This window comes from Cheilinus undulatus, linkage group 13, assembly GCF_018320785.1.
Source record: "Cheilinus undulatus linkage group 13, ASM1832078v1, whole genome shotgun sequence".
Classification (NCBI taxonomy): Eukaryota; Metazoa; Chordata; class Actinopteri; order Labriformes; family Labridae; genus Cheilinus; species Cheilinus undulatus.
The window spans coordinates 2,312,001-2,337,528 of NC_054877.1; the positions used below are offsets into that span (position 1 = coordinate 2,312,001).

Genomic DNA, 25,528 nt, shown 5'->3' on the forward strand with positions numbered 1-25,528 from the left:
TTCAGAATGAGAGACAAATGGATGAGTCCACCACACGATGATCTCCCGGTCAACCATACATCATCTAATTTTCGATCATATTTCCCAGGCAACTTGCAGTTTCCCGGTCAACTATAAATCGATGGCTTTTCAATAACATGCAGTTTCGCTGTCAATCATTTTTCAATTATTTATCAACATTGGTGTCAGTTATTACTGTAGCATATTTGAGAAGGCTTTTATTTTGAAATCTTCCATCAGATTGCCTTGGGACTGTGACAGAAATATTGTTTGGGTCTTCAACTACCACTGTGAGGTGGAATGGGTGTGTGGAAACAGGTCGTTTCTTAAATATTTCAATTTAAAGTTGGGCATTTTTTCCTTAGTATTTCATTTTAAAGTTAGGCAGTTGAGTTGTTACTTTAGTTATTTGAGAAGGCTTTTATTTTGAAATCTTCCATTCGATTGCCTTGGGACTATGCCAGAAATATTGTTTGGGTCTTCAACTACCACTGTGCATGCATAGCATAAGCATGCATAGAATAGAATAAAGTGCATGGAAGAAAGTTATTTGGGTGGCGGGTAAAAATAGAAACAGATAGATATAAATTAATAATATTTTTTGAAAAAAAAATCTCAAAAATGGTCTGGGGATGTGAAAGTCTCAGAAAACTTGGGGTGGGGTGGTGGCAGTTAAAAATAATAACATACATAAATAAGTCAAATATTTGTAATTCAATTAGAAATAGTTTAATTATATAAAAACTAACATGAAGCTATGATTTCTGAATAGCATTAAGTTATTTGTCCTCCGATGAGGGGGGGGTGGTGGTGGGTAAAAATAGAAACAGATAGATGTTAATAAGTCAAATATTTTTAAAATCAAATCAAAATAGTTTATTATTTAAAAAAATGTTCAGGGGATGTGAAAATCTCAGAAAACTTCAAAATAAATAAATAAATTAATTAATTAATTGATTAATAAATAAATAAAATAATTAAAGAAAAACAAAAGCAGCAGCAGCAAACATGTCCTGCAGTCTCCAGCAACAACATGCCTCATTCAGGACCAGCACTCTGCAGAAAAGGTAGGACACAATTGTGCAACACAACCTGCAAGGGCAGGGGGATGCAGACTTTTGGCAGATGATTTGGTCCAAGTTTCTCTATGGACCCTTGTGCCAAGGGAAAGACTGGCAGCAGGAAGATGTGAAGAAGGGCTGGACCTGGACGAAGCCCTCAATCCACAAGCAGCATCGACCCCTTGCAACTATCTTCAACCTGTGCCAGCACCATTCAGCTGTGGAGGTCCTGCTATTCCTGCAATGGATGTACAGCCTCTGACTCCAACAGCAGCAGTTTGCCTGCATGCTCCAATCAGAAACTCTAACCTCAGACTCTGACAAGAGACTGCAAAGCCCCTTGCACTTTCAGTTGCGGCAACAATTTTCTGGTGATTCTGCGGTCTTCCAGGTCGCTGCTCGTGCGGTTGACCGGTCAGCATGCAGAGCAGCTGTTTTTCGTTTTATGTTGATTTCCACCTACTTCATCCTTTTTTCTTACTACTACGTGTGTGTCCATGTTCTTGTACTGTGCTAAGTTTTTGAATTCTGTTTTTTGCTTCTTTTTAATCGCCACTTAACGCAGAGGAGCAGTTCTTTTTCCCTTCACCCCCACCCGTGAGCAGCCCTCCACTGTTACCTTTTTATACCTGGCGTGCCCAACAAGCCTTTTTCTCGCCCTCCCTTGGACTAACTTCTCCTGGCATGGATATTCATGTACTTTTCTGGACTTTTCTTCAATTGTGGATTATCTGTGAGTTTGTTTCTGCAAATTGGAACAATATTCCCGATGGCAAAATCACCTACACAAGAGACTTTCTGCTGCAGCTCGGACTTTTACCTCACCCCAACCCCCCCACGGATACTTTTCCCGAAGAAATACTCCACAAAAAGTCATCCAGCACAGAATACCACGCTCACAGTGATAGCAAGGTAACCAGAAGGGGCAAGAAAAAGGGTGGAATAAAAGCTAGACTCAAACGGGAGACTTGTAAACAACGGCCGCTTCCCTCTATCATCATGGCTAATGTGCGCTCCCTCCACAACAAAACGGACGAGTTACAAGCCAACGTTAACCACATGCATGAATGTAGAACTGCCTCTATTCTTGCTCTCACCAAAACGTGGTTAAATAAGAACGATGATGATAGCACGCTGCACATTGATGGCTTCGCCCCCTCTCTCAGACTCGACTAGGACAGTGAGTGCACCGGTAAACAACATGGCGGCGGCGTGTGTCTCTGTGTTAACACACGCTGGTGCCCCACCATTGTCATGAGAGAGAGACTGTGCACCTCCGACATCGAGCTCCTAGCTGTCTCCTTGCACCCTTTTTATCTCCCCAGAGAGATTCCTCAGCTTTTTGTCATCCTGGTTTACATCCACCCCAGAGCAAACGCAGCCACTGCCACTGAACACATCACAAGTACGTTAAACAGACTGGAACACATCTCACCAGACTCCCCAAAATTCATCCTGGGTGACTTTAACCACTGCTCTCCTGATAAATCACTCAAAGGCTTCCAGCAGTTTATCACCTGCACCACTCACCAGGGGAGGACATTGGATAAATGCTATGGTTCTGTCCCAGATGCTTTACGGTCCATCGCCATTCCCCCTCTTGGCACTGCTGACCACAACACCATCCTGCTTGCTCCAGCTTACACACCTGTCATAAGGAGAGCAAAGAAAGTTATTAAAAACATCAAGCAGTGGACCAGCGACAGCATCCAAGCGCTTCAAGGCTGTTTTGAATCCACAGACTGGAATAACCTCCTAGCCCCCTCCAATGACATGGAGGAGCAAGTGGACACTGTCTCATCCTACATCAACTTCTGTGTGGACAACATCATCCCCTCAAAAAAGGTCACCATCTTCCCTAACAACAAACCCTGGATCACAAAAGAACTGAAGGAAATCCTCAACAAGAAAAAAAGGGTTTTCTTCACTGGCTCGGAGACTGAAAAGAAGGGGGTCAACAGAGAAGTCAAGCGTGCCGTAAAAACTGCCAAGCTGAAATACAAAAACAAGATGGAGGAAAAATTCACCCAAGGGAACCTCTGCTCAGCGTGGCAGGGCCTCTAAACCATGGCTGCTGTGAACGTCGCTGCCACCAACCACAAAACCATCCAGGTTGCAGGCAGCAGCCCTACATCTCTCCCTAACGACCTTAACTCCTTTTACACCAGGTTTGAGACTGACAACTCGACCCAGCTGCTAGAGACAGTGTCTACACTGAAATCTGGTGACTCCACACTCACCTTTAAAACAGAGGAGGTGGTGAGAGCCCTCAGAAGGACCAGGGAGAATAGCTCTCCTGGCCCAGACAACATCAGCGGCCACGTCCTGAGATTCTGTGCTGGGCAGCTGGGGGGGCGTGTTCGAAACCCTGTTTTAGAGATCTATGGATACCAGCACAGTCCCCCAGCTGTGGAAACGCTCCACAGTCATCCCCATCCCAAAGAAAAGCACCATCAACACCTTGAACCACCTCAGGCCTGTGGCCCTCACTTCCCTGGTGATGAAGGCCATGGAGAGGGTCGTAAAACAACACATCCTCACAGTAACCAACACCCTGATGGACCCACTACAGTATGCTTACCGCGCAGGCAGAGGTGTTGATGATGCAAAAGCATTCATCATCGACACTGTACACAAACATCTGGAGCAGCCCAACACATCAGCCAAACTCCTGTTTGCAGACTTCTCCTCTGCATTCAACACTATGCAGCCTCACATCCTGGCCAACAAACTCACCTCCTGTTTCCACCTGGACGATCAGCTGACCCTGTGGATACTGGACTTTCTAACCCACAGGTCACAGAGAGTCCGGGTCAACAACACCTTCTCTGACCTCCGACACACCTCGACTGGTTCCCCTCAGGGCTGTGTGCTCTCACCTCTGCTCTTCATCCTCTTCACCGATGACTGCAGATCCACACAGCCTCAGTGTCACTTGGTGAAATATGCTGACGACACAGTCCTCCTGTCCCTGCTCTCAGGCCACTCACAGCACCATGGATCAGCTCTTCAGGAGTTTGTGGAGTGGTGTGACAGCTCACACCTTGAGCTGGACGTGAGTAAGACCAAAGATATGGTGGTGACTTTCTCCACCAGGCAGAGAGAGCTGGCTGCAGCATCCATCACCTCAATCCATGGGAAGCCAGTGGAGCTAGTGGAGGAGAATAAATACCTGGGCACCATCTTCAACAGCATGCTGAAATTCTCCTCTAACACAGAGGAGATTCTCAGAAAATGTCACCAGCAGCAGTATCTCCTAAGGAAACTCAATTCTTTTGGAGTCAGCAAAAACATCCTGCTAACTATTTATTACTCCATCGAAAGCATCACCACATTTTCCATAACCTGCTGGTTCCACTCCATTAGCCACCAGAACAGAAACCGCCTGGAGAGCACTGTCAGGGTCTGCTCTAAGATCATTGGACTCCCAACAAGAACTCTTTCCTCCATCTATGAGCAGCAAACACTCAGGACCCCTCACACACTCTCCACCCTGCATTTGAGTGGCTCCCCTCAGGGCGCAGACTCCGCTGCCCTGGCTGCAGGACACAGAGGAGAAGAGCAACCTTTGTCCCCATTAGACCTGTACATTTTTATCTTTATTTATTTATTACTTTTTAAATTATTATTATTATTTCTTTTTATGCTCCTTTATTAATGCTCTTAAGTTTAGATTTGTACATACCTTTGTCCTGCCTTATTGTTCTGTCAACTGACACTTTGTCTCTAACCTTTGTTCTTTTTTGTAATGCTGCTGCTCTAAAGTGCCTTAAATTGCCCCTTGGGGACAAATAAAGTTTTTTGAATTGAATTGAATGTCAAAATCTTAAAAAAAAAAAAAAAAAAAAAAAAAACCTTAAAAAAAAAAAAAAATAGCTGCAGCAGCAGCAAACATGTCCTGCAGTCTCCAGTGACAACATGCCTCATTCAGGACCAGCACTCTGCAGAAAAGGTAGGACACAATTGTGCAACACAACCTGCAAGGGCAGGGGGATGCAGACTTTTGGCAGATGATTTTGGGCCAGAGACTGCTTTACTGAGAGAGCAGGGTGAGCTTGCACATTGTCTTGATGAAGAATGAAACTATTCTACCATAATTGTGGTCTCTTTCTGCTGACTTTTTCTCAGTTTTTCTTCAGCATATTCTTAATTGTGTTGATTCAATGTTGACTCTTCTGGAACTTCTCCAAAATTATACCCTTAATGTAAAAATAATAATAATAATAATAATAATTATAATAACAATAATGAAATGGCCTTGATTTGTAGATGATTTGTGGTGCTTTCTTCATCCTCAGTGATGATGGGGTCTTCCAGTGCATTGACTGCTGTTTTGTCTTCAGGATCGTACTGGAAGAGTTTCCAAGTTTCATCACATGTAATAACTCCTAAATACTGGGCTTTCCTTCAATTTCTTCTAAAAGGTTTCTACAAATGTGCTTCTGTTTTTCCTTTTGATCAGGAGTCAGACGTTTGGCACACACTTTAAAAATGTTGAAATTTTCATGCAAAATGTTCTGAACTCTCTTTATCAATGGAGACCATTTCTGCTATCATTCTTACTCTGAGTCCATCATTTTGAAAGAATTGTTCTATTTGTTGAATGTTTTCAGGAGTTTTTGATGTGCATGAGCACCCAGAACGTTCATCGTCTGGACATCCTCTCTGCCTTCTTAAATCTTTTGTTCCATTTAAACACACGTTCACATGACATGAATTTACCCATACTCCTCAGTTAATGTAGGCTACAAGAAGATTCAGCTTCACCAGCTTGTTCAAATTCACCAAAAAATTCAGTTTAATGTTTTGCTCAACTTTTAAGCTCATCATTTTCTGATGGCTCAGCAAAATCATGTGCACTTCAATCAGCATCTAACAGAGAACTAAAGACATCATTTACTGGAAACTCACAGCAATTTTATGTGAATAGCCAGCCTGAGCAACATGGTTTTATCGTCATAAATGAAGTCTAATTATTTCTTCTTCTCTTGTTTTATCGGCTGGTCGCAAACATCGTTAAGGTGTAAAACCACCACCTACTGTGCAAGAGGGTGCAACATCACGTCACTTTCCTCGGGTTATGTTATAGCCGCCCGCCCTGTGTCCCATAGGAACACAAGCAGCGCCCTCCTCCCACTTCTTATCCCTTCTCCTTCTGTTCCCAGTACTCCTTCAAGGCTCCACTCCCGACCTACCTCTTTGATTTTTCTTCAAATCTTTTCCTTTTAAATTCATGTAGTATATACACTGCCTGGCCAAAAAAAAGCATTAAGCATTAATTTTAATATTGATGATGGGAGAGTCTGACCACTGTGCAAAGCCTTCTCCAGCGCATCCCAAAGATTCTCAATGGGGTTAAGGTCTGGACTCTGTGGTGGCCAATCCATGTGTGAAAATGATGTCTCATTCTCCCTGAACCACTCTTTCACAATTTGAGCCTGATGAATCCTGGCATTGTCATCTTGGAATATGCCCGTGCCATTAGGGAAGAAAAAAATCCATTGTTTAAGAAATAAGAAGTTACTCATTGCATCAGCTGGGGTTAAATAACTTGTTGCCAGCTGAAAGATAATCACCCATGCAGTAATTATCCAATAGGAGGCTCATACCTATTTGCTTAGTTCAATCAAGGTGGCGACTTTTTTTTTGGCCAGGCAGTGTAATTCTGCTTACTCACAGGTGTTTGTTTTTATCAGTGTTTACGAAGACAGGTAAGTGTCTCAATTAAGAGGACAAGAGGCTGGCAACTTCAAATTCAGTTTACATTTATTAAGAGTTTGTCAGATAAGAAAGTCCAGCTAGACTGGTCTAATTAAAGGCAATCAAACAATAAGAATAAACACAGCTACCACAGGAATGTGCAAAAATGCTTCCACCATCTCATTTGATGCTGTGGTAAAAAACGTATATTTTAACAGTAGATGCTCTTTAATACTTCACACCGTCCCAAATAAAATTTAACTCGCACAGCAAAATTGGATAAATCACTACAATTAAACACAGCAACCAAGGGGACCGATGCCTGCAGAGCAGCTACACGTTCTGTATTTTACTATGACTTGAGGATTGCACTTTGCTCATTAATATTGCACGTAGCCTGTTCAGCAATTAACTAATCTTAATAATAACAGAGTGGGAAAAGAAACAGTAACAGATTTAACTAACACAGCAGTCCTAAAAGAAAATAAACAATGTGCCAAAATACTATATACACATATGTAAAAATAATAATTCTTTTAAAGAAAACAACCGGAAACATACCTTAAATTAGTACACCAAGCACTTCATCAGCAGTGCGACTAATGTTGTGGTAAACCCAGCTAAAAACATAAAAAACAAAATTACAAATCTGGCATGATTCAACAGCTTTGATTTGATTTGATTAAAGCAAATAAATATTTACTGTAATCAGCAGATGAACTTTACCACCAGTACTAATGACTACATTAAAACAAACTCATCCTATGCAGTCATTTACAAGAGAGCGCAACAGTGATTTAATAAATAATCACATGTGAAACAGCCTACCAGTGGTAATGCTTCAAGACGGCATTGCTACAAAGTGTCCGTCCGACGTCAAGGAGGGAGAGCCCTGGCTACGTCACCCTTATACAGCCTCCCGCAGGGAAACAGCGACACCACATTACACTAAGAATATTTAAGAAGGTTTGAAAACTTCACACTTCCAGTTTTGTGGTGGCTGTTTCCTGGTTGGATGCAGTCACTTTTTGAAATCCACATGGGATGCTAAGCAACCTCAGCAGCCTCTAGAGAGTTCCAGAAACACCAGCAAGAAATAGGCCTGCATACAAGCAACAGCTTTAAACAACAGAGAGACATGTTTACACCTCTGTTTCTGTATGGATCTGATAGGAATGCACCATATTATCAGCAGATATCAACATTTCTGACAATATTTACTACTAATATTTGAACTCCAATAATCTGCCTAAATCAGCTGTAAATATTATAAACAAATAAGTGAGAGGAGTTTTAGTCTGGACCAACAGACCTTTGTAAGCAGAAGTCTTTTTCTTTATTCATCATTCCTTACACTTCAAAGTTTGTTGAAGGACTGAAATGTGTTCATGAACCTATTTTAGTTTAGTTAACCCACTTTGTTTAAATACATTTTCAGTCAATAATATCATTCATTTCATATTTTGGCAACTCAAACCCTAAAAATGTCAGGTGGTGTGACCATCTGGTCCCTCCAAAAGCACAACGAGACCTAACAGCTCTGAGCCTGAACCTCAGAGCAAAAAGCTCCAACCTGACCTTGTAAGTCAAACTCTCTTCATTTTATCATCACAGAAAGCCTACTCACTTATTTTTCTTTGATTTGAGCCATGAGATCCACTGCTGACACCAGAAATGTATTTCACAGAACACTCCAACCTGAACATCTCAGCAGACATCCTCATGCACAGTTTTCAGAGTGAGACTGAGTGAAAATAGAGCTGCATGGCTGTTCTATTTTTCAGCCACTAGAGGGCAGTGAAGCCTTTCTGCTGGACTTTAACTCAAACTGTAGCGAGGAGACAGACACTCAGACACTGTTCACTTGAGGGAGCATCTCTACTCCCTGTTTGAAATGTATTCACTGGAAAAATGAATTCTTTTTGACACTTAATGCACTGATTTGCACTCCAGATGATAGTGGCATTTACTGATTGATGCTTTTGTGATGCCACAGCATCCCAGAGCTGAATTTTGTCACCATTTAGAAGCTCAATTTCTACTAAGTTCTCTTTCTAATAAAAACAAACAAATGTTGTCCTGCTTGTTTAAACACAGACTTCTGTTGTATATGAAACTCAAAATGTTGGATTAAAAAGCTTTTTATTGCTTTCAGGCACTGCTGGAATTATCTTTTTAACTTTTTAAATGTCAAAATCATTTATCATAAGTTTTTTTCATACTTTATTCCTGGTGAAATGAGGTTGTCAGTTTCTGGTTTAAAGGTGACCCTGTTAGGCCCTCAGGTTAGACCTGAATCCAGAATCCGGCCCCTGCTGTGATTGAGTCTGACACCTCTGCTCTACGTGGACTAATTTGACAAAGTGTCTTCTTTGGAGCCTTTCTAGTAGGACAGTTTGACAAACTGCCCCCTTTGGTGCCTCCGAGTGGGCAAAACTGGACAACACTTCTGCAGCGGTGCCCCACAAAGTCCTGCAGGTGTCCTATTTATGATTCTTCTCCTTGGCCCTCAAACATCCTGAGTCTGCTGCTGCTTTCAGGCATCAAACTTCAAAATGTCTCTAAAGTCTTTTCTACACGATTGTTTTTCAAATGTGTGTAAACTGTATTTATTCATTGGAAATGTCCATTTGGCGTCTGCTCCCTTCTATTATTTTGACATTGACATGTGATTTGATGAAGCTGTGAGTCTAACATCCATATTTGTCCTTTTGTCTCTCACAGAGGACGCTTCTGATGGAGCAGCTGACCTGCAGGAAAACCAACATCTTCACCCTCCTGCCTCTTCATCACCTACACTGTAAAACCAAACTAGTTGAAATGAGCTGACTGAGCAGCTGAAAATGACTTAGACTCACTTTTACTTGGACATTTATGTTGGCTTGACTTTTTCAAGTTCAACTACACTTTCGAAACTTTTCTACACTTGAAAATTCAATTAAAAGCCAACTCAAAACAACATGTTGAAGTAGTTCAGTGAAGCTACATGTAGCTCAGCCACTACAGTTTCCCTGATTTCTAGCACAGACTTGAATCTTCAACATTTCTGCCACTCAAGGTGTGCCAACTGAAGAGACTACAAGTGACACTAACCAGAGGGTGACCTCTGAACCAGGAAGTCCTCTTCCATCAGTATTCAGTAGACCATCCATCCACAGGCGGGAATTCTCGGACTCAGTCAGCAACTTCACTCATGGTGCAGAAGAGCCCAAAGGAATTCTGGGCTATTCTAGCCATGTTGTTGTTGTAACCTCCTAAGGCCCTGCATGCACATATGAGGACATTTCATTTTGGCTCTTCTACAACATAGCAATCATTTCTAAGCTTAGAATTTGTCAGATCATCAATCAAATGCATATTGAAGTTGAAACCATTTGCAGGATGATGGCAGAATTTCCTGTTTGGATATTTTTGGGAATTTGAAAATTTTCACCAAGGTTTTGGGGATATGTTGGATATTTTTGAGTATTTTTTGGAAGTTTGTGGAAATTGGCTTTGTATTTTTTCTCTGGGTATGTATGAACATTTTGTTTGGAAATTTTGAGGCCATTTCATGGAACTTTGTGACATTTTTATTTTTAAATTTTTGGCTAATGGGAGGAGGGTTCTTTGAATTTTTAAAGATTTTTTATGCAAGTTTCCGGGATTTTGTTTGGATGTTTCTGTCGCTTTTCATGGAATTTTGGGGGACGTATTTGTACATTTTTTGGGAATTTGCTTAAAACTTTTCAGAAATTTACACATATTTTATAATAAATTAAATCATGATCAAGTTTTGCTGAAATATTGTGGGATTACTTGAAGAAATTTTTAGGTATTTTTTATAGAAAAATTTGCAGATTTTTTTTTTTTTTTTACAGAAAATGTATGTTATTTCTTTTAAATATTATGGAATATATGAGGAGTTTGGACGGGAAAATTTCCAAGAAATTCCTGTCCAAGGACAAGGCTGATGTTCTAACTTATAAGGTTCTACTGATCCAAAATAAGTGGGAGAGACTAAAAATGCATTCTGTCCACAGCTCCTCATTGATGAATTGTATCGTAAAACTTTAAAATCAGGTTTGTCCTGGAACCTTTTCCAGTATTCATGTTTTTACCACAGGTAGAATGGGAAAATCATCACAGCTTCATCATCACACACGCAGACTTCCAAAAATCAATCCTGAGAGAGCTGCTTCAAAGTTGCTTTTGTTTATGACCAAAATAAAAAGATGAATGAAAAACAAAAGTTCTTTTGATAGGGTTTCTGAATACAAATCATTCACAGCTATCTAAGCCTGCACTCAATGACAGTTTGCGCTGTGACCCATCTTCCTGGCTGTGCGTCAGCCGCTCATTCTAATAGGCCAGCGCCCTCACCACCTGCAGAGGGCGCCCACAAAATGAAAGAAAAGTCAACAATGTCAAATGAAAGCATGACAATAAAAACTCAAATGTGGCTCCTACAACAATGTTGGCTCAAGTGTACGCTGTATGAAACATTTTTGAAGCGTTTTATTGTTGACAGAGAAAGCCACTGTGTGTGGCACTATTTTACAATGTGAGCTTCGGCTACAGGCTACGTGCTCTTCCACCTCAGAGTATCTGATCAGCTGTTTGTGTCTGTGGGCTTGGTTAGACCAAACAAGAAGTGTGGAAGCTAAAACAAGACTAAAATGGACTTGATCATATCAAAATGACTGCTGAGCAGTTCAACAGTGACATATACACCAATGCAAGTTCAACTAGTGAAAAGAATTACTGACAAGCTTTGAATCAAATCAATCAGGTTAATCAGAGCTGATAAATCATCTAGTGTGTAGTCTGACAAAGCTTTGGATTCAGACAGCAGAGTTTGAGCTACAGAGAACACAGAGACACTGAGGAACCTGAAGCCAACCCAAACCCAGGATAGAGCGGTTCAGTGAATGTGGTGTTGAAGGTGTGGAGGTGGATCAGTCTGTTGGAGGAGACTCTGTAGAAGGACAGAGAGCCAGCAGGATGGTCCAGATACACCCCTATTCTACCAGAGGATGAAGAGCAGGAGGAGAAGATGATGTATGTGTCCATGTTATTTTGAAGGACACGGTAAGCACCATTAAAGCAGTTCAGACTCCAGGACTGATCATTGCGTCCAAACTCACATCCTTTCCAGTGTCCTCTCCGTCTGATTCCTCTGTAACTCACTGATACACAAACCCATTCTCTCCACTTGACCTCCCAGTAACAGTGACCAGTCAGACCAGTCCGACACAGCAGCTGACGACAGTCAAATCTGTCTGGATGATCAGGATACGGCTGATCCTCCTCCACACCAGACACCATCCTGTTGTTGTCAGACAGTTTGAGTCTTCTGTCCACTGTGTTTGTGTCCACTTCCAGCTCACAGGCGTCTGATGGAGAGAAGGAGACACAACACAGCTGACGGTTATCATCTGATCATTCCTAAACAAGGTTACTGACAGAGTCAAACTAACATTTCATATTCCTGTTTATCAGCCCTGAAATTCTGCTTCCTGTTTCTATTTGAATGTGAACAGACCACAGTGAGCTGCAGCTCCACAATCACAGACAGACAGAAATTTTGGCAGCTAGTTTTAATTTTAGTCTTAGTTTTAGTCTTTACATGAAATGCATTTTAGTTTGAGTCACATTTAGTCACATTTCTATCCTTTTTAGTTTTAGTCTAGTTTTAGTCCATAAAAAGTCCTCACATTTTAGTTTTTCCTTTTAGTCCAAGCATTTATTCTCTGGCCTAAATCTGGTACCAAACCCAGGTAGTGTATTCTATGAACCTGGCCAAACATGGGTCCCTGCTCTCTACAGCTGAGAAACAGAATAACTACAGCTGCATTGTTTTTGACAGATTCATCCTCAGTGGATTTCATTACATTTTAGTCTAGTTTTAGACATCTTGATGAAAACTAAACTTTTTTGTCAGTTTTAGTCATCACAGATCTATTTTTGTTAGTCTTAGTCTAGTTTTTCTCAGGGAAAAAAAGCTGTTGAACATTTTTAGTCAGAGTTTTAGTCAATGAAATTAACACTGTTGTTGACACAAATCAACAAGTTGCTTCTCCATTTCTGACGTCCATCTAATTTTATACTTCCTGTTTACTATGGTTGCCATGGCTGTGCTGTTGTTTTACTTCCTCCTTTGGCTCGTGTCTGCTCGGCTGTCCTCAGTGTTCACCACACACAATAGGATTTATGATCCTAAATATTGAACATGGGACATCGGGACTGCAGAGGTCATGTTAACTGAAAATTCTCCATCACTGACAGAAATTTTTATAGGATGACAGAAAACTTTGAAGGCTGTCTGCCATTTTAACCAACTGGAATAATGAGGATGACCCTGCGTGCCAGCACACTCACACAGACAGACAGACACACCTTTTCTATTCTGCACACATGGTCCATGATGGAGGTTATTAAATCTATTCAAATATTCCTCTGGTAGCCTGTGGGCTCTATCACTGACTTGGACACCATTGATTGTAAAACAGTATGATGGAATTGTTAAGACCCTGTCCGTCAAAATGACAGACAGCAAAAGTCTAATCCAGCCTCTGAGGGACTGAGCCGTAGTGTTTCCTCTCCTCAGAACTCTAAAACTGTTTCTGTTTGATGAATGTCAGTGATTGTGAACGTGGACGTTCATACTCTCAGACCCAAAGACTGAGATGGATTCAGACACAGCCTCAATCATTGTTGCTTCAGATCCTTACCTGATTCAGGAGTCAAATTCATCATTGTGTTCTCACAAATCAAAAACTCAGACACTCACACTTCTTTAGACCTGGTTTCAGTCTGTGCCGTCCACCATGGTCCAGCCTGGAGGAAGAAACAGAGCCAGTTTAGACATCAGGGATGGGTCAGGATAGATTCAAACACTTTCATTCTTCATCTGACTTCATTTTCCTTTAGTTTTTCTGCTTGTTATGCAGGACTATCACCAGATGGTGGCAGTAGCACATCTGAGAGCTGTTTGATAACCATCATAAAAATTACCAAAGAAGAAGAGGGCCACTTCATTTTCAATCAGTGATTTTCCTCCAAATTCATATCCCTCTCTTATACAATAGGCCTGTACTCAAAAATCCATAATCAATCATCACCTCTCTCTTTCTCTCTCTCTCTCTCTCTCCAGTTTCCTACTGTATCCATCCACTGTCCTATCTAAATAAAGGCATAAAGCCCTTGTATAGCTGAAGTGCTGAGAGCCAACTTTAGTAGCTAGTAACAGTCCGTCTCTCTGTGTCTTTCTGTCTGTACCTCAGTGTCTCCAGTCTGCAGTGTGGATCCTTCTGTAGAGCAGACAGTAGTTTCTCTCCTCCTTCTCCTGGATGATTGTAGCTCAGGTCTAGCTTTGTGAGACAGGAGGAGCTCAGAGCTGAGGCCAGAGAAGAACAGCCTTCCTCTGTGACCAAACAGCCAGACAGACTACAGACACAGAGACAAACAGAGACTCATAAAAAAAGCTGGAACTGAGGCCTTACAGTCCCAGAATCCAGGCCTGCTCATGGTACTTTAGCCGTGTTTCCATCAGGGGGTCTGGTTTGATTCAGTTTGGTTTGGTATGGTTTCGTACGCTTAACCCCAAAATAGTTTGCGTTTCCAGACACTCGTGCACTCACTTGGTGGGCGGGCTGTAAAAGCATGCATGTGAAGTCACAGACAGCGCGAGTCTGCTGTTCTAGCAGCAGAGTTATAGAAAGCATGAGTGACAGAAATCAGTCGGGAATAAGCAGTTAACAGCTTTATTTCAGCTGAAAGTGCTTTTTAAAAAAATAACTACATCTTAATGATGTAAACCGCTGTCAGTAAAGATCCTCAGCTGATGGAATACGTATACAGAGACGGTTTGAGTTGTAACGCTACAGTAATATGTGAATATATCTAGTCTGTAACAGTTTATACAACAAAATATTAAAGTTTAGAGCTGTACTGTGATAATTCACTGCATTAAAAATAAAGTAAAAGTTCAGCTGGTGTTAAAATCAAGCTAGATTAAGTCAGAAAATCCGGGGTGCGCTGATCTCGTTTTAAACAGTCTGCAGCCTGAAGTTTTACGAGCCCATTCAACAACCACGGGGCAATGTTTTCACAGGTTACCTAACGTAAGAACTTGATTAATAAATAGTTACAGATGAGAATGAACTGTTCAAAGACATTGTATTCACAAAACTATAGCATTAATTTAGTTTCTCATCCATCGCGGATGGATCAGGCTGATGTGAGCCTTTGGGCTCTGCTTTGTGTACTTAAAATCAGGTCCTGATTAACGTCAGGAAACTTGATTTGTGGCCAGATACCAATATCCACAGACTAGGCAACAGTTTGGATCTCTATCGAGTCCAAATATTTCCCATTGAAGCAGATATAAGTCAATTTTTCTCCTGTCCTCGCCCGCTTCTCACAGCGCAGACTTCCGTGTTTGAAGCCCGGAGATGAGCAGCTGGGTTGCGCGCTGACGTGACGTCAGTGCAGCCCCTATTGTTGTGCCCGTGTGTTGTGTAGCCCCACCTTTTTGGTACGGGTAGGTAAGATTGGCGAACTAAGCCGGACCGCTCGGTGGAAACAACCTGAGTCTTCAACACCCCATCCTAAGATCAGATCAACTTTAGTGTTCCACAGAGTGAGACATTTGTCTTTGGCTCTTCACCCACACTGCAGCCACAATGAAAAACACTTCAACATAAGACAATGAGTATCAATAAATAACCCCACCCTAAAATCAACAAATAAAAGAGGTGTATAAGAGGCAGGATCTTCTAAATGCTGATGAATGAAATGTGTCACAGCTATGATGGCATTATCTGTTCCTCTGTTGTTCCTGTATGCAAACTGAAAAGGATCGAAAAACCAGCTGACCTCCTCTTTCACCAGATTCATCACAATTTACTCAAAACACTTCATTACAACTGAAGTAAGAGCTGCTGGGCCAAAGTCATGATTCTCTTTACAGCTTGGTTTTTAGGAACAGGAATAATAACAGAGCGCTTCCACATAGAAGGAACAGAATGTGTGTCCAGAGATTTCTGCTAGATGGGGCACCAGGCCTCTGCAGATTCTTTACTGCAGGATTTACATAAACGGCCAGAGATGCCGTCTGGTCCTGGTGCCTTATCAGGACAGATGAGTGAAAAAAGTCTCTCCACAACATGCTGGTCAACAGTCAGTAGAGTTCAGTGCAGCTAAAATGTCAAAAGCTTCTTTTTGTTCCTGTGAGAAGTCTCTAGTTTCAAACCTGCAGTAGAAATCATTTCACTCATTTGCCCTTTCTCCCTCATTGAACACATTAATACTGCTCTTAGCAGGGGACATGGTCCTCATCTTTTTCATTGAGTCCCACAGGTTTCTGGACTTCCTACACCTTTCTAGTTGGGAGACTTTGACTCAGTTGTCATTGTTGTTGCACTAACCTGAGAGAGTCCAGTCTGCAGTGTGGACTCTCCAGTCCAGAAGACAGCAGCGTCACTCCTGAATCCTGCAGGTCGTTGTTACTCAGGTCCAGATCTCTGAGACTGGAGGAGCTGAGGACTGAGGACAGAGCTCCACAGCTTCTCTCTGAGAGGTTACAGCCACTCAGTCTGTAAAAGACTTTAGGTTAGTCAAACAAGAACTCAGAAAGGTCTCGACACATTAAACAGAAGTTCTGACATCCACACCTGAGAGATTCCAACTTAGACCCTGGATCCATAAGTCCACAACAAAGTTGCTCAATTCCTGAATCCTGCAGGTCGTTGTTACTCAGGTCCAGATCTCTGAGACTGGAGGAGCTGAGGACTGAGGACAGAGCTCCACAGCTTCTCTCTGAGAGGTTACAGCCACTCAGCCTGTAAAATACTTTAGGTTAAGGCCGGCTCAGATGACACAATTTATTTGGTCATTCACGATGACACCATGCCAGACTATTTGCGACCAAATCTTGCAAATCTTGTCCTGTCTTGGCCGACAGCGTGGCCACACTACAATAGTGATCCCGACTGCTCACTGTATTCTGAGGTCACCACCGTCTCCGTGACTGAGTGCGAATTCAAAAGTTGACCGGGGGGGCAAGAGTGTCAACTATGGATTGGGTTATGGATAACAGTTATGGATATATCAAAAGGAGGACAATATGGACTGACTCTCCTTCAGATAGAACTTAAGGTATGCATGTGGTAATGTAAATAAAATAAAATAAAATTTACACATTAGTTTTAGGGAATAAAGGGGGATAAAAGTGGTAAATCTTGTAAATGATGATGCCAAGATAATGAGCAAATGCTCTCCTGTTGTTAGACGTCAGGAGTAATGTCATGAACATCAGGTCAGGGTGTCAAACTAGGCGATGATATACGAAAAGTTCTGACATGCTAGTCTTGTTGAACCGTGTCCGTGAGGAATCATAAGGTGTCTTGGATGTGTCATTAATTATGTCACACTACAAGACGGTTTGTCGTTCCCGACTCTCAAAATCGGGCCCAAATTTGGCGACAAGCTGTGACGTTGCATGCGGGCTTCAATCTGGCTGAATTCGTGTAGTCTGAGCCAGCCTTTAGTCAGTAAAGATTTCACAAAAGACTTGACAAATTAGAAATTGCGACATGCTCACCTGAGAGACTCCAACTTAGACCCTGGATCCATAAGTCCACAACAAAGTCGCTCAATTCCTGAATCCTGCAGCTGGTTGTTACTCAGGTCCAGATCTCTGAGACTGGAGGAGCTGAGGACTGAGGACAGAGCTTCACAGCTTCTCTCTGAGAGATTACAGGCACTCATTCTAGAACAGAAACAGAGGTAGAAATAAGTTGATGTTTCTAAATACAGACTACTTTTATCAGTGCAGTTGTGAGTTCACCTACAGAGCTTTGTTGGAGGCTCTGACCACTGGCAGCAGCCTCAGAAGAGCCTCCTCTGAAGCACGGTATTTCTTCAGGTCAAAAATGTCTAGATCTTTTTCTGATGACAGTAAGATGAAGACCAGAGCTGACCACTGAGCAGGAGACAGTCTATCTGTGGAGAGACGTCCTGATCTCAGGGATCGTTGGATCTGCTCCACTAGAGAACGATCCTTCAGTTCATTCAGACAGTGGAACAGATTGATGCTCTTCTCTGCAGACAGATCCTCATTGATCTTTGTCTTGATATACTTGACTGTTTCCTGTCTGGTCTCTGAGTCACTTCCTCTTTGTGTCAGCAGACCTCGTAGGAGATTCTGATTGGTGGTCAGTGACAGACCCAGGAGGAAGCGGAGGAACAAGTCCAGGTGTCCATTTGGGCTCACTAAGGCCTGGTCCACAGCACTCTGGTAGAGCTGTGTCATTGTAGATCTGGATGCTGTTTGTTCTTCTTCCATCAGATTGACTCCAGAGTTGATGAAGGTCTGATGGACATGAAGAGCAGCCAGAAACTCCTGAACACTCAGATGGATGAAGCAGAACACCGTGTCCTGGTACAGTCCTCTCTCCTCTCTGAAGACCTGTGTGAACACTCCTGAGTACACCGAGGCTGCTCTCATATCCATGCCACACTCTGTCAGGTCTGGTTCATAGAAGATCAGGTTCCCTTTCTGCAGCTGCTCAAAAGCCAGTTTTCCCAGAGACTCCATCATCTTCCTGCTGTCTGGACTCCAATGTGGATCTGTCTCAGCTCCTCCATCATACTTGATGCTCTTCACTTTGGACTGAACCACCAGGAAGTAGATGAACATCTCAGTCAGGGTCTTGGGCAGCTCTCCTCCCTCTCTGGTCTTCAGCAGATCCTCCAGAACTGTAGCAGTGATCCAGCAGAAGACCGGGATGTGGCACATGATGTGGAGGCTTCGGGATGTCTTGATGTGGGAGATGATCCTGCTGGCCTGCTCCTCATCTCTGAATCTCTTCCTGAAGTACTCCTCCTTCTGAGGGTCAGTGAACCCTCTGACCTCTGTCACCATGTCAACACACCCAGGAGGGATCTGATTGGCTGCTGCAGGTCGTGTGGTTATCCAGAGGCGAGCAGATGGAAGCAGGTTCCCCCTGATGAGGTTTGTCAGCAGCACATCCACTGAGGTGGACTTTGTGACATCAGTTAGGATTTGAGTTTTGTTGAAGTCCAGAGGAAGTCGACACTCATCCAGACCGTCAAAGATGAACACCACCTGGAAGTCTTCAAACCCGCAGAGTCCTGCTTCTTTGGTTTCAGTAAAGAAGTGATGAAGGAGCTCCACCAAGCTGAACTTTTTCTCTTCCAGCACATTCAGCTCTCTGAAAGTGAATGGAAATGTGAACTGGATGTCCTGGTTGGCTTTGCCTTCAGCCCAGTCCAGACTGAACTTCTGGGTTAAGACTGTTTTCCCAACACCAGCCACGCCCTTCGTCATCACTCTTCTGATTGGTTCATCTCTTCCAGGTGGAGCTTTAAAGATGTCTTCTTGTCTGATGGTTGTTTCTGCTCTGTGTGCTTTCCTGGATGTTGTTTCCATCTGTCTGACCTCGTGTTCATGGTTGACCTCTCCAGTCCCTCCCTCGGTGATGTAGAGCTCTGTGTAGATCTGATTCAGAAGGGTTGGGTTTCCTGCTTTAGCGATCCCCTCAAACACACACTGGAACTTCTCCTTCAGCTTAGACTTGAGTTTATGTTGGCAAACTGAAGCAGGAGTTCCTGAAAGAACAAGCAACAAATGATGTGAATGAGCTGATCCTGCAAAAAGCTGTAATCTAAAAGAGAGGCTGTGCAGTTCTTCTTCCTCCATCAGTTTCATCCAAAAATCTCATCAGATGTTCAGTGGGTATGTGCAGAATATTAAAGCAGAGTGTGGAAATGTAAACCTCCTCTTCATCTCTCCATCATCTTAAATCTACGTTTCCTTTTTACTTTGAAAAACTTACTGTTCCTCAGACAGTCAGCCAGCTCGTACTGCTTCATTCTCCTCAGGAAGTTCTCTGTGATCTTCACAAAAGCCTCTCTGCTGCTCCTCTGCTCTTCATCTTCACCAACCAACACCTCCTCATCCTCACTGTGACGTTCTGGGTTCTCCTGACTCAGAGCCTTCTGAAATCTCTTCAGTTCCTTCTTCACAAAGGTGATAATGTTCTCCTCCAGCAGCTGGAACACAAAGACAATCTGAATGTTTAGAGGACAGCCTGTGTTTGATCAGACAGACTGAAAAACACTTTACCATGATATCTAGATAGATGTGCTCCACTGGAAATGATGATGTACACACCATAAATATGGAGTCCAGCTCTGTTTGATGCTGCTTGGACTGATCATTGAAGAACTCTGATGTTTCCAGCTGACCTCTGGAGAAAAAATATCAGCTTTAAGGACATTTAATGACAGAGTTTGAGAGCTCAACAAAATGGCACAGGGTAAATGTAGGAGCTTTAAATGATAATCACACATTTACTCTGGTATGGACGTAGGCTTATTGAAAGAGATCAGATCCTCAATAACTGACCCCCTAACACCTCTTACTTAAACCCCATTGGCTCAAAGGAGGTCTCCAAAGTCTTGGCAGTCTGCTGTGGTGGCCCCTCTACTCAAAGATGGAGATCCTCCTCTAGTTGTCAACCTCAGGCTACTTTACAGAACTACAACTACCCCCTGGAAGAACTTGGAGGTCCTGACCCTCATCCTGTCCATTTCACACTTGGCTTTGAACCGGTCTAACAGAGGACCCTGGCTGAGGACACCAACAAAACCACACCATCTGCAAAAAGTAGATTCTGAGTCCCTCAAACCAGAATGTGTCTGACTTAAGAAAAAGGGATCCATCATCCTGATCTGTAGAGATAAGAACCAAAATCTGGTAGCAACCTGGCTCAGGGCCGGCCCAAGCTTTCTTGGGGCCCTAAGCAAAGTTTGATTGGGGGCCCCCCAACCGCTGATCACTGTAACTGATGCAGTCAGTGCTAGATAATCTGTACATATACAGCTTATCTAAACCCCAGTGGAGAAAAAATTAGGTTAAAGAACTTTAGATTTTGTTCATTTTATTTCAAACCATATTATAGTTACTGAGAGAAAATCAACATATAACATCATGTACATTACTTTAGTGAAGTTTAGTTAGTTTGTTAAGTTTAGTTTGTCTCAGTTGATTCTTTAAACAAGTTAAACTAGACTGATGTATTTGACCAGTGTGTATGAACTGTCTCTTTAGTCCGCTGATGATCATCCCTGTACATAATGGTAGTGGCTGTTAGATCCAGACTCTGGACCCACTAGCATGCATGCAGTAAACTGAGCTGTGAGCTGGACTGTTGTGGATCTGGAGAGGACTGTGATTGTCTCTGGGAGATCAGGAAGTCCTCCACTCCTCTGTCTCTGCTGGGATGTTCTGGGTTTTACTTTTCTGCACACAGATGAAGAAAGTTTCCTGTCTCCCTTATTTTTTCTGGACTGTCTGTTAGGAAACGGCTGGAGACCCTAAAGGTCCTGAAGTCTGTAGGAGTGGACACTTGTGAAGGAGATGGACTTCTTCCTCTTTTCGTTATCTGCCAGTCATTCTTTTGGAGACCCTCCTCATCAGCAGCATCCACACTAAACAAATAAAATCAATCTTTTTAATGTGGTAATGGTAATAACTTACATTTATGTACAGAAAACACAAATCAGAATTACATTTACTCTAGTTATTGTAATTGTAATAGATTTTTTGTGTACTTGTACTTTTTTGAGTAGTTTTCAAAATCACTACTTTCACATAAATACATTTTGAGGGAAGTATTATACCTCACTACACTTCGAAAAGTATTAAGTACCGAGTAAAAAACACTAAAAGCCAAAATGAGGCAATTTTATTTTTCAGCCAACAAGAAAATGTCCTGAAGTTTGACTTTCACAGTCCATGACGGTCAGCAGGTAGAGAATGATTTTGGATTTCATCCTAAAACAGCTGCTGCATTTGACTTTAGGTTAAGTCTCACCTTATAAAAACAACCTGGTTATAGATTCATTTTTTCCAGTAGTTGTTTCACATTAAGAAAAGATCAGATTTTACTGTAAAACCTCCTCAGGTATCAAAAATAGCTACTCAGTACTTTAAGTTTTAAATGACTTACTTTTGACTTTTCTTGAGTAGATTTACAGATTACTACTTTTATTTCTACTTAAGTATATTTTATCCAAAGTAACTTTACTTTAACTTCAGTACAATAATCTAGTACTCCACTTCTGTCAGAAATAAACCTGCTGATGTCCTACACTCTCCCTTTTAAAACACATCCAGTCTACAAACTGGTCCTGTGGGTCATGTGACCTAGCATTGGTCTGATGACAAAGTGGGAGAGGCGTGTTCATGCCAGGCACGCAGATATGACTTTCAGTTTAACTTGTAGCCACAAAAATCTCACTCTAATTTGATCTGAGATTTTACATTCATGCCCAGTCCTTTTATTTTATATTTCTGGAACATTTTAAATTTGAGCTGAATTTTATTTCCTCTCGTTATGTGTAATCCTCCGTGTCTGGAGAGTGAGTGGCCACGCTCCACAGCTGATACAACGGTGAGAAAGTGACCTGCAGCAGCTAAGACAGACGGGGCAGGCTCTTGGCATACGCAGTGCAGGTGGTCGTCATGTTTAAGAGGAGCGTTGCTTCAATTCAAGTTATTTTTTAAATAAAGGCATGTATGCTGCAGCTAGACCATGTTAAAAATGAGTATCTGCTAGCTTGCTACTCCGTTCTCCTCGACCTCTCCTATACGCACGGTTGATCACAGTGAGTGAACTCTGGGTGAGAGGACAGAGCGCTTGGTCTATGTGCTAACTTCTGTTAATGTTTAACACCATGCATGTTCCCTTTACTATTATTGTAGCTGCTGTGTGATATTTGATGGACAGACAGACAGCAGTGTGTGACGTCACAGAGAGATGAGGGAGAGGGACAGGAGCACGGAGGAGTAGATCAATACATCCAACACTGCATTAACTTTATGTGTATTGTTAGGGTAAAGGCACTGTCTGCTGATAGATTTGTTTGTTTTATTAACCATTTAACTCCAGTGTTGCTGATGTTATCATGACACTGTTAGAGAGAAAAGAGTGATCTGTTTATTTACATTAGCTCTATAACATCAGACCCCAGTGTGATAGTACAGTATGGACCAAACTCTAACAGTGTTTCATGAGTTTATAATGATGTTACAAATAGTTTTCTATTACTCTGAGTATCAGTAAATACATAAGGGGTGTTCAAACTATGGGCTGTGGGCCCTCTATGGCCCCTGGTCCTTTTGAATTGACCTGCAAGAAATCCATTAAAAAGGCCAACATAAGAACATAGATAGTGTACTTTACTCTGTTTCTTAGTTTGACTAGGATTAACAATATCAGTGTTTATAAAATATATGGTGATATTTACAAATTAAATTTAGCCAATATCAATACCATATAAATATATAAATGTATAAATATATAAGTGTATAGACCTAACACTTCAGTCCTTGAAACACAGTTTACAGATGAACACAGAAACAAACTTCAGTCTCTAGAACACATTCAAGTTTAAGTAAATAGGATGAAGACAGAAAAAGACTTCAGCTGTCTGTTGGTCCTGCCTAAAGTTAAAAAATGGATGAATACAAACAAAAGGATTACAGCAGCAAATAGCAGCATGAATGGAGCTCATCTGCTCCTCTGTCTCCATTTCTGAATTTTAAACAATATGGCTGTAGTTATCTCAGAGCACAAACAGCTATTGCTTCACACAGACGTCTGCTGGCTGTCTCACGGTAAAACGCTACTGAGACTTTATGAACTTCTCAGTGAAGTTTCTGTGTTTTTGATGGAGCACCTGCATCTTCTTGCTGTGGTGTTTGAGGATGCCAAGTGTGTGCACACCTAGAGTATCTCGCTGAACGAGCTCAACCGATCACTTCAGGGGAAGGAGTCACACATCCTGAAAATGTATGACAAAGTTAAAAGATTCACGAAAAAGCTCAAACTATGGAAGAGGAAATGTGATGAAGGAGAAGTGAGCTGTTTCCCACTACTTGATGCCTGTGTTGCCACCACTGATGTTGTCAGTGCTTGCACCAGTTTGACCAGTGGTCAAACTGGTGCAAGCACATGTGTCAAAACTCTGCGCTGATTTCAGCCAGTATTTTCGGGACACTGAAGAAAAGTCAGAAAGACTGAATTGGGTGAAGAACCCATTTATTGTGATTGAGAGCTGCAACAACCTCCCTGCAAGGCTGCAGGAGCATTTGATGGATTTATCATCTGACTGGGGGCTGAAAATGGCACAGGCTGAGAAGATATTGACTGAGTTTTGGTGTGATGTGGAGAAGTAGTACCCTGAACTGGGAAAACGTGCACTGATTGAACTTTAGCCTTTTGGTTCTACGGCCATCAGTTCATGACCTCTGTGAGGTGACCTTCTCAGCTTTGACACACATCAAAACCAAGCAGAGGAACAGACTGGATGTGGAGAACAGCCTGGTGACAGCTGTTTCCACACTGCCCCCAGAACTATCAAAGTTTATGAAAGACAAGCAAGCTAGACTGGCTGAAGAAAGTAAAACTGCTATAGTGAGTCTGAATATTATTCTTGTTAATTGTTTTGTTCCTGATTTTTAAAGTTTAAATGCCTGTTTAAAGGGAACTTATTCAAAGGAGCTCCATTTTTTTGTGGTAAATGTTATAAGAGTTATATATATATAACACAGGCAGGATTCATTATTATTACCTCCGCCAAGGAGGTTATGTGATCAGGTGGGTTTGTTTGTTAGTTTGTTTGTTAGCAACATAACTCAAAAGGTCATGGACCGATTTTCATGAAATCTTCAGGAAATGTCAGAAATGGCATAAGGAAGAACTGATCAGATTTTGGGACCGATCCAATTCACCGTCTGGATCTAGAAATTTTTTAAAAGATTCTGTACTGTTGGGATATAGGGCTAATGGTGGAGGTCTGCGCTGTTACCACTTTACACCAGGAGATGGCGGACATGAGTAACTTACTCAAAGTTTTGGACTTTATAGACTTTGAAAAACGCATGCCTGGTCGAGGGGACGACAGCGAGTTGTAGCGAGAATACTCACAATGCTGGGAGGAACAGAGGAATATTCACCCTCTGCCATGACTTCTACTTGTAGCGAAGCCCATGCTTTGCCTCACCGTGTCTCCACCCCACTGGGGAGGGAGTAATTGGCGAATTCGATTTTGGGAGTGATCCGGATCACCGTCTGGATCCAGGAATGTTTTTAAAGGATTCTTCACTATTGGAAGACAGGGCTAATGGCAGAGGTCTGCACTCTCTGAGTGCTTTTCTAGTTTCTTTTGATTTCATATTTTCTATCTATATTAGTTATTTTCAAGGCAACATATTATTTATTTTTATGTTTAATTTGAGTTAAAAATAAGACAATTCCTGAAAATTAAATGTTCAAATTAAGGAGATGAAATAAAATGAATTTCATTTAACAATAAGTTGTGTTACGTTCTACTTTTGGAGAATCATCAACACGTATGAATGAGGGCGTACTCATGGTATGACAAAAAGGCTCAGGGGGTACACAAGACAAAAAAGGTTGGGAACCACTGGTCTACAGTACCACAGAATGGAGCAAATAGCAGATAAGCATCTTATTTAGCACCACTGGTTTCCATGGTTACCATCAGAGAAGTGAGCATTACAATCTACAATCTGTTGTTGTTAATGATCCCAATTTTACAGACTGCACATTTAAGTACATTTCAGAGCATGAACTTTTTACTTTTACTAGAATAAAGGAGTTGAATCAGTACGTGTACTTTTACCAGTCTTTCTCACACAAGTATCTGGGCTTCTACTGAAGGACAGAATG

The 25,528-nt window shown here is 41.9% G+C and overlaps 1 protein-coding gene across 2 annotated transcripts in view; it reads right to left on the reverse strand.

The window, feature by feature from the left end:
• Positions 1-10,939: 10,939 nt before the first annotated feature.
• LOC121520091 (NACHT, LRR and PYD domains-containing protein 3-like) overlaps positions 10,940-25,528 on the reverse strand; it is a 31,975-nt gene continuing 17,386 nt past the window's right edge. Inside the window, exons 5-13 of one of the 2 annotated variants that reach the window (XM_041803348.1) lie at positions 19,942-20,017; positions 19,604-19,820; positions 17,597-19,376; positions 17,347-17,514; positions 16,418-16,585; positions 16,172-16,339; positions 14,022-14,189; positions 13,534-13,580; positions 10,940-12,136 (exon numbers count right to left, since the gene is read on the reverse strand). In XM_041803348.1, coding sequence (XP_041659282.1) covers positions 11,604-12,136; positions 13,534-13,580; positions 14,022-14,189; positions 16,172-16,339; positions 16,418-16,585; positions 17,347-17,514; positions 17,597-19,376; positions 19,604-19,820; positions 19,942-20,017 — 3,325 coding nt within the window. In that variant the 3' untranslated portion in view covers positions 10,940-11,603. The remainder of the gene's footprint in view (positions 12,137-13,533; positions 13,581-14,021; positions 14,190-16,171; positions 16,340-16,417; positions 16,586-17,346; positions 17,515-17,596; positions 19,377-19,603; positions 19,821-19,941; positions 20,018-25,528) is intronic. The other variant, XM_041803349.1, reaches the window with a different exon arrangement.